Consider the following 9201-nt stretch of genomic DNA (forward strand, 5'->3'; position numbering starts at 1 on the left):
GCATGCACCCTGGGTGACCTGCTCCAGCCAACCTGTATCTTGACTACAACGTACGTGACGGGTGCTGGGGCGGGGGTGGGGCGTGAGCCAGAGCCTGGCTCGCCGTGGGAGCTCCGTGGGCGTGGGCTTGGTGTGCGGTGGGTCCAGGGTGAACGCCAGCTGCTGTGGCCTGGGAGCAGGGCCCCGGGCTTCAGGCCCCACCCCCCCGCCCCTGTCTGTGCCCGGCAGGTGTATCTGTGTGAGTCATGGGTGGGGACCCGACAGGGACGGCCCCCTGGCTCCCAGCAGCCCTGCCTGCCTGGACCCCTGACTACTGCCAGCCCCCTCCTCGCTGACTGAGCCCTCTGGCCCGCCCGCAGGTCCCCCGAGGATGGCGGACAAGGTGGTTTCGAGGCAGGTGGCCCGTCTGGGCCGCACCGTGAGGCTGCAGTGCCCCGTGGAGGGGGACCCGCCACCGCTCACCATGTGGACCAAGGATGGCCGCACAATCCACGGCGGCTGGAGCCGCTTCCGCGTGCTGCCCCAGGGCCTGAAGGTGAAGGAGGTAGAGCGAGACGACGCTGGCGCCTACGTGTGCAAGGCCACCAACGGCTTCGGCAGCCTCAGCGTCAACTATACCCTCATCGTGATGGGTCAGTGGTGGCCGTGCCAGGGCACGTGGGGGCGGGGCGGGGCGGGGCTGCGCCGTGTGAGCCCTGAGTCAGCACCACCCCGGCCCCCCCGCCCCCCCGCCCCATCCCTGCCTGAGCTCACCCCCCTGCCTCCCAGGATGAGACCCGTCCCTGCCTGCCTCCTCCGGGCCCAGGACAGGGGCTTGATCTCTGTCGTCACCCCCGGCCCCGGGGCCCCTGCTCCTTCTCAGGCCTGTATCTCGGGGGCCCCTCCTCCCAAAGGTTCTGCTGACCGGGAGACTGAGGCTGGCTAGGGGGCGGCAGGAGTGGGCGTGGGGGAGCCCCAGGGTGGTGGTCCCACTGAAGGGCGGGCTGGGCGGGCTGACGGCCCTGGGTGTCGGCTCTCACTTTGAGGCTCAGATTTCAGAGTTCAGAGGGGCCGCCGAGGGCCTTCTGTTCTCTTTTGCCTCTGGGGCCCGGGCTTGGGGACTGGCGGGGTCCCTGGCGACACACCCTCTGGTACACATGTACCAGGCGCATGGCTGGCCCTCCCCCCACGGGCCCCGGGGCTGGGGCTCCCCGGGGCTGGGGCTCCCCGGGGCAGGCTCCCTCCGAGCCGTGGCGGCCGTCTCACAAAGGGGGAGCCTGACCTGTGCCACCCCCTCACTGGGTCCCCGGCTGGGTGGAGGCGGCTGTCACGGGAGGGGCATTCCTCAGCCTGCCCCACCCCCGCGGGGCCCCTGCTCCGGACTGTGGAATGGGAACCCTGTGCGTGTCCCCCCCACTGTCCTCTGAAAGGGGAGGACGACTAGGTGGTATGTGAGCCACGTCAGCTCACCAAGGCCTCGGCGCCTTGATGTGGGCTAGGGTTACTGCAGCTGCCGGCGGGGCTGGCCCCCTCCTCCCACGGGCCTTGCAGACCCCCCGGAGCCGGAGGGGGGGGGCGGGCGGCCAGCTCTGTTGGGGTCACCTGCACCCAGGGAGTAGGCTGGGCGGGCCGCTCTTCCCAGCTGTCTCTGGGATTCTGAGATGTGGGTGTGCTCCCAAGGACTCCCAGTTGTGTTTCTAGAGCTTTCCCAGCTGGGCCCAAGGCTGGGGTCTGGGTGGGGACCGCTGGGGCCCTTCTCACGTGCCCTCGTCTCTGCAGATGACACTGGCCCGGGAAGGGAGCGTCTGGGGCACGACGGCCCTTCTGGGGGCCAGGAGGACCCAGCCGGCAAGCAGTGGGGTGAGATGGGGCCGGCGTCTCCCTTCCCCTCGGGCGCAGGTGGGGGGCTGGCCTGCCCGGTGCCTTGCTGACCTCGGTGCCGCCCCGTCCCGCAGCACGGCCCCGCTTCACACAGCCCTCCAAGATGAGGCGCCGGGTGATCGCGCGGCCGGTGGGCAGCTCCGTGCGGCTCAAGTGCGTGGCCAGCGGGCACCCACGGCCCGACATCATGTGGATGAAGGATGACCAGGCCTTGACGGGCTTGGAGGCCGGCGAGCACAGGAAGAAGTGGACGCTGAGCCTGAAAAACCTGCGTCCCGAGGACAGCGGCAAGTACACGTGTCGAGTGTCGAACCGGGCGGGCGCCATCAACGCAACCTACAAGGTGGACGTGATCCGTGAGTGCCGGGCCTGGGGGGCGGGGAGCCGGCGGTGCCCGGGGCGTGTGTCGACGCGCTGTGTCCTCGCGCAGAGCGGACGCGCTCCAAGCCTGTCCTCACGGGCACGCACCCCGTGAACACGACGGTGGACTTCGGGGGCACCACGTCCTTCCAGTGCAAAGTGCGCAGTGACGTGAAGCCGGTGATCCAGTGGCTGAAGCGCGTGGAGTACGGCACCGAGGGCCGCTACAACTCCACCATCGATGTGGGCGGCCAGAAGTTCGTGGTGCTGCCCACGGGCGACGTGTGGTCGCGGCCCGATGGCTCCTACCTCAACAAGCTGCTCATCACCCGCGCCCGCCAGGACGACGCGGGCATGTACATCTGCCTGGGCGCCAACACCATGGGCTACAGCTTCCGCAGCGCCTTCCTCACCGTGCTGCCAGGTGCGTGCGCCCGCTCCCGGCCCCGGGGCCCCTCCGTGCTGCGGGCCGGCCTCTTGTCGCCGGGACCCACGGCGACGCTCCCCTCCCCGCCCCCCTCCTTGGTCTCCCTTGCAGACCCCAAGCCGCCAGGGCCGCCCGTGGCCCCCTCGTCCTCGACCGCTAGCCTGCCGTGGCCCGTGGTTATCGGCATCCCAGCCGGTGCCGTCTTCATCCTGGGCACCGTGCTGCTGTGGCTCTGCCAGGCCAAGAAGAAGCCGTGTGCGCCCGGGCCTGCCCCTCCTCTGCCTGCGCACCGTCTGCCCGTGACTGCCCGCGACCGTGGTGGGGACAAGGACCTTCCTGTGCCCTCCGCCCTCGGCACCGCCCCCGGCGTGGGGCTGTGTGAGGAGCTGGGGCCTCCGGCAGGGCCCCAACACCTGCTGGGCCCCGGCCCGTCTGCCGGTCCCAGACTCTACCCCAAGCTCTACGCGGACGTGCACACGCACACGCACACGCACACGCACTCTCACGTGGAGGGCAAGGTTCACCAGCACCAGCACATCCACTACCAGTGCTAGACGGCGACGCCTCTGGGGCGCCGGCCCGCTGCAGCTCTAGGTGCCGTGGGGGTGGGCACGTGGAGGTCAAGGGGGGCAGGCTGGGGGGGAGGGCCACCGAGGGAGACCGACCACGGGCAGGAGGCGCGGCCAGCACCCCGGGTGCCCGGTGTGTACGACACACACACACGTATGACCTGGCTCTGGACACACACACACACACACACACACCCTCAGACTAAGACGCTTTGGGGAAGGCCTGTGTTTGTAACTTTGCAGTGTGCATGTAGCAGCGTGCTAGTCGATGAAGGAATCCCTTGGCTCCTGTGAGGATTTCACAGGGACCACGGTCAAGCCACCCCTCCCCGCGCCTGGCAGGAGATCTGAGAGGCACCCTGGCTTCGCGAACCGAGACTTCCCGCCCCCTGCCCTGTGCCTGCCGCCTGCGTCCCTGCCCAGGCCTCCGCAGGGGGGGCGGCTGTGTTTGCCACCACGCGTCTGGGTGTCCGGGAGTCCCCCTCCCCACCCCCCCGCCCCGGGGACCCTGGGCCAGGGGGTCAGGCACAGCGGTCCCCGCCGCGTCCCGAGAGGCCGGAGCCCGGCCCCGGGGTGACCCTGCCCCGCCCGGCCTCACACTGCCAGAGATAAGGGCCCTCGATATTTATATTTAAGAAATTAAGATAATAATATTAATGCTGGAAGGAAGGTGGCGCCACAGACCCGGCCTGTCCCTGGGCCGGGATGCACCTGGCCTGATGGCCAACCGAATGGCCCGACCTCGGGGGGCCACACACCCATGTCCCACTGCCGGTGGCAGCCCCAGACCTCTGTAATTTTATATAGATTTTGAGCTGAAGCTTCGTATATTTAATTTATTTTGTTAAACAAGAAAAGGTGCATCCTTTCCCCTAAGCTGGTGTTTCTGTCTTTGTCATTTGTGTGTCTGCACGTCTGTGGGCCTGAGCACGTGTGCAGGTGTGTGTCCGAGTGCGTGTGTGCCTGTGTGCAGGCGTGTGTAGGTCTGCGTCTCTGTGCACGTGTGTCCGTGTTCACGCACGTGTGTGCACCAGGCTTGGGCCCCAGAAGCAGGAGCAAAGAAGGTTCTCGGGAGTCCCCGAGTTGGCCTGAGGCTCTGGGGCCGACACTGTGGGGTCCCTGGGGCCTCTCACCAGCTCCCCCGACCGGAACTCTGGCTGCTGTGTCTGCAGCGTTGACTGCCTCACGCCTGCAGGTGCCTCCTTGGGGAACTGGAGTCCTGCATTCCTGGCCCGGGGAGTATCCCCTCTGCCAGTGTGGCCCCTGTGGCCCTCTGGCTTATGCTCTGGGGGTTCAGCTGGTGGCCTTGGGGGGCTGGGGCCTCGTCACCTCCGTCTGGGTGCCCGCTGCCTATCGGGCACAGTCCCGAGTCCGCCAGCCACCGCCAGGTTGTGAACAATGGTCTCGTTCTCCAGATGGGGAAACTGAGGCTGGGATTTGCTGCCTCTGGCCCAGGGCTTCTGTACCTTCTTAGGAAAAGGCACCCGTGTCAGGTGCTTTGTGCTCCTTGGAAGGTGTGGCAGGAGGAACGAGGCCTCGCCGGTGTCCAAGGTGCTACAGAGAGCAAAGAGCAAACTCTGCCCTGCCTTGCGGGCCGGGCACCTGCCTCCCCGCCCAGGTACCGCCGGCTCCCTGCGGCTGGGCCCCCCCGAAGTCAGGGCCAAGCCTGCCCCATCTCCCCTCCCCCTTCCCCAGCCAAAGGCGGTTCTGGGGCCCTTCTTCTCTAGCATCCCAGGGCTAGGCCCCATCCTCTGGCCCTTCTCCACTGGGACCCCAACAGTGCAGGATGGGGCCTCCTGCCCTCGATGTCACCCAGTCCCTTGGCCTCCCGAGGATGGACCCCACTCCTTCTGTCCCCAAGGGGGCCTAGCCTGAAGGAAGGCCCACTGGGCTGATCCTGATTCCCAGGCAGTGATGGAGCCTGGGGCAGGACTAGTGGCCTCTGGGTGACCGAGGGAAGCCAGCTGTGGGAGCCCAGCTGTAACAACCAGGGGGGAACCGTGGGGGCTTCAGACAACCACAGCTGGTGACAACAGATGTTCCCCTGATGGGGGGGCAGTGGGGGCCGTCACCTGGGTGGGTTTCGGGGGGGGGGGCAGGGGAGGCATGCAAAGAGTGGACCCTGGGCGGTGGGGAGAACTCAGGCTACGGGACACACACAGGCCCTGGGGGTGAGTAGTCCCACCCTGGCACCAGTGAGGGTGCAACCCCTGCAACCCCCAGGACCGCCAAAAGTGTCCATGTGATTCCCAGCCTGGGGCTCCCAAAGGAACTGCCCTTGTCATCTGCTCCAGGGAGTTCTGGGGGCTAACTACCTGCCTGACCCTGCTGTCCCCTCTCACGGGGACCAGCAGCCCTGGGCTCCCCAACCCCAAGGGCCCTTTCGGGGCTTCTGAGGCCAGGCAGGCACTGATGGGCTGCTCGCTCTGTGACACGTGGGGAAGCTGGGCTGAGCAGGGGATCCCGCCCTGTCAACCCAAAGCCCATGTCCACATCTGTGCGCCATGACCTGGAGCCTTTCAGCTGCCTGCTCTTGAGGCAACCGTGTGGCTCCAGACCCCCCCCTCCGTGCCTTTCTCGGGGGCCACCTCGCCCACCCCCAGCCCCCGCCGTGGGCGCCCCTCCCCTGCCCCGGGGCTGCCTCCAGCTCTACGTTGCACCACTCCTGGGAGGACATCAGTGCCCACTTGGATGCCCCTTGACCCCGGCTACTGTCCCCTCCATTTGGCGTCCTCTCCCATGCAGGGACAGCCAATGGGACAGCAGTGGGGATAGACTGGTAGGTCTAGGGTGGGTGGGGGGGCCGGGGATAGTAGGCACTGGTCCCGGGTGCGGGGGCTGTGGCTTGCAGAGCATGTGAAAGACGGGGCGCAGCCTCACGAGCCCGGGGGTCCCAGGGCCGGGCCTCATCAAGCAGACGTTTGCTGACTGGCCAGCAGTGGGCTTCTCTGGGAGCCTGGCCGTTCCGCCCCCGTCCCCTTACAGCCGAGCCCACACCTGTGTCTCTGCAGGTGTCCTATGTCCCTTTGGGGACTCCCAAGCCTGATGCAGACGGAGGAGACTCGGTTGGTGCTAAGGATGGGGTCCCCCACCCAGGATAGGGCCCTGGGAACAGAGAGAAGGGGTGGGTGCGGAAGCGGGCTTCCCCTGCCCCTTCTGCCCACCCCTGCATGGCCAGAAAGGCAGTGGGCGACTGCCAAAGCCATGGGACCACTACAAGAACACAACGCCTGGTGCCCCCAGCTCTGTGGGGCTCTCCGGGGCCCCGTCTGCAGGCAGGTGCACCCTCAGAGTGACCCCTGGCCGAGCCAGGCTGGATGAGGACTTCTGACGGGCCATTTTGGGAGGATGCTCCCGGCATCCTGGGTGGGGGAGCTGGTGTACTGGGTAGGCGGGACCTGAGTACTGAGCCGGGCCAGCACCCTTCCCTCTGATCCGTTCCTGTGTGGCGATAAGCCGGTTCCCGTGAAGCCAGAGACCTTGAAAGGGCAGCTCACGCTCTAACACTTTGGGTGTGACCCCCCCCCGCCCGCCGCATGCTTCCCGCCATCCTGGCTTCAAAGGGGAGTCTCATCCCACAGCTGTCCAGAGTGGGGGCCTCAGGCTGACAAGGATGGGTCGGGAGGGCCTGGCAGGAGATCAGAGCCCTGTCCTGGGGTCAGGCCAGGGGACCGGGGACAGGAATGCAGGATCTGGGACACAGGAGAGGCGTCGGGAACATGGGGATATACAGTCAGGACACGGGATGGGGACAGATCAGCCTTGGCCTGGGACTCAGGGCTCAGGGTTAGGGGCCCACAGGTGATGGCCAGGCTGCCGGCCTCTGAGGCTGAGCTGTGTAGGGCTTCTGAGGTCACAGACCCGCTGCAGGGGCCGGCCTCACCAGGGGCTGCATGTAGGCCCAGGCCCAGGGCACAAGGCCAGGCCACCCAGGGACAGGCCAGCCTGTGGGGCAGGGGTGGCTGTGAGGTGAGGTGAGGTACAGACAGGGCCAAGGCTGTTCAGGGAGCTGGGTCCCCCAGCTGGGCTGGGGGGAGGGGAGCAGACCCTGCCCCACACCCGGCACCAGCACAGGGCGTGAGAACCTCCTGGGAGTCCTAGGAGACCAGGGCGGGGGCGGGGGGGGGGGAGCAGGCTGCTCATCATGTGGGGGAGCTGGCCCTGGGGGTGGGACGGGGGTGGGACCTGTTGGGCAGGGGCGCCCTCTGTGCCCTGTGCTGACCTCAGCATGTGCCCAGCTGGACACGGCCACCCAGGCCTGGGGGAACCCGGGGCCTAGAAACTCTCCTGGGGGGACCTGGGTGATGTAGGGTCCTCGGGTCCAAGGTTTATTTTTAGGCCTCATGAAGTGTCTCTGAGGAAATATTTGCTTCAGGGGTACTGGTCCTGCCCAGGGTGGTGTCTGGGGTGCTGATGGGGGGCCCTATCCCCACTGTCACCCGTGGCCAGCTCTGGTGGGCAGGAAGGATCCAGGGAGGACCTCGCTCGCTGCCAGACCTCCAACCCCCACCCTGGGCTCCCGGTGGGCGTGGCCTCTGGAACAGGGGGCGGGTCCGAGTGCTCCCTGGGGTGGAGCAGGGCCGGTTTGCCACAGAAATGAAGGAGGGACAGACCTCGTCTGCAGGCTGGTGGCCACACCCCGCCCCCCACCTGGTGGAGGCAGGCCCCCCCCCCCCCCCGGGGGACAGGCCCGTCCCCCTGGGCGTCTGGGGGCCTAGCAGGACTGCCGTGCATGTGCAAGGCCTCCGGGCCACAGGCTCCGCACCGAACCCTCGTGCTGTCTGGCTCCCTCGCAGGTAGGCGTGGTCACCATGACACGGAGGACGCTCACGAGGCCCGGTGGGGGCTTCTCGGCCAGCCCCTCACCGTGGCCCCTGGTGCAGTCCCTCAGGTGTCCGCTCGCCAGCCTGGGCCTGACCCATGGGCAGCCCCAGCCTCCCGCACTGATGGCCCAGCTCTGCCTGTTGGACTTTGTGAAGGTCTGTGCTGTCCTTCCTGAGGCCCCACCCAGGGCACACCCCGCCCCCCGCCCCATGTCTGCCCTGCTGAGCTCTCCAGATCCACTGCGGCCGCACAGCCCCACCTCTCTGACCCCCGAACGCGGCTGCCTGCACATGAGACTCAGCACCCCCACCCTGCACAGGCCCATGTGCTTTGGGACCCTGGGGAGCAGCTGGTGCCCACCCCTGGGCCCAAGGGGGTCTAGAGTACTGAACCTGCCTCCCACCTGGGCTCCTCCTGTGGAGACCACCCAGGGGCAGCCCCCATGGAGCCACTCCTGATGGCTTGTTCCGGCCTCAGAGACCCAGTCCTCTGCACTTCCCGGGGCTGGGGTCGGCCTGGGGTCCCGCCCGGTGGGCTCAGGAGCTCACCCCCAAAACTGCCTCTGCAGGGCAGCAGCCTGGCCCAGATGCTGTGGCCACTGAGGCCTGGCCGGCTGCTCGTGTCCTAGCCCCGCTGCTTTGCGGGCGGGAGCCGATGAGCCAGGACGTGCGCTAGCCCCCGCCCGTGTACCATGTGGCCCCTGCCAGCCAGGCTTCCTGTGCCCCCACCCTGGGAATCTCGGTCAGCTCAGGGTGTGGGTGGGTGGGGACCGAGCACAAATTCAGCATCAGCTTGGGACAGGGCAAGGCTCTGGGGTCAGGGGCCCCTCCGCACACGTCTGCCTCTCAGGGTGCCGCCTGCTTCCTCTCGGGGGGGTCTTGAGTCTGCCGTTCGTCTGGGAGGACAAGGCAGCATGTTTGGGTCGGGCCCTGTGGCCCGCACAGGGGCCCGAGGCTTCCTGGGAGCTGGAACCCCGAAGCCGAGGTTCTGCGCCGGGCACACGCATCACCTCTCTCTCCCACTCGGGCTGGGTCCAGCTGGCCGTGCCTGCTGGCTGGAGCCTTGCTCCCTCCTCTGGCCGGGGAGGGCTCACCCCCAGAGGCTGCAGTGACCCCTGCCCGCAGCGTACCTTTGGGGTTCCGGGAAGGCCGAGGGGAGAGC

General features: G+C 67.8%; 1 protein-coding gene across 1 annotated transcript; it reads left to right on the forward strand.

Annotated features, from left to right (window-relative positions):
• Positions 1–310: 310 nt before the first annotated feature.
• FGFRL1 (fibroblast growth factor receptor like 1) lies at positions 311–4092 on the forward strand (the record flags this gene model as incomplete). Its single annotated transcript, XM_049631867.1, has 5 exons — positions 311–632; positions 1759–1839; positions 1935–2216; positions 2291–2644; positions 2759–4092. Coding segments are annotated over 5 exons (1482 nt in total), but the record flags the coding sequence as incomplete, so codon positions are not given.
• Between the last annotated feature and the right edge of the window lie 5109 nt (positions 4093–9201).

Source organism: Panthera uncia, chromosome B1, assembly GCF_023721935.1.
Source record: "Panthera uncia isolate 11264 chromosome B1, Puncia_PCG_1.0, whole genome shotgun sequence".
Classification (NCBI taxonomy): domain Eukaryota; kingdom Metazoa; phylum Chordata; class Mammalia; order Carnivora; family Felidae; genus Panthera; species Panthera uncia.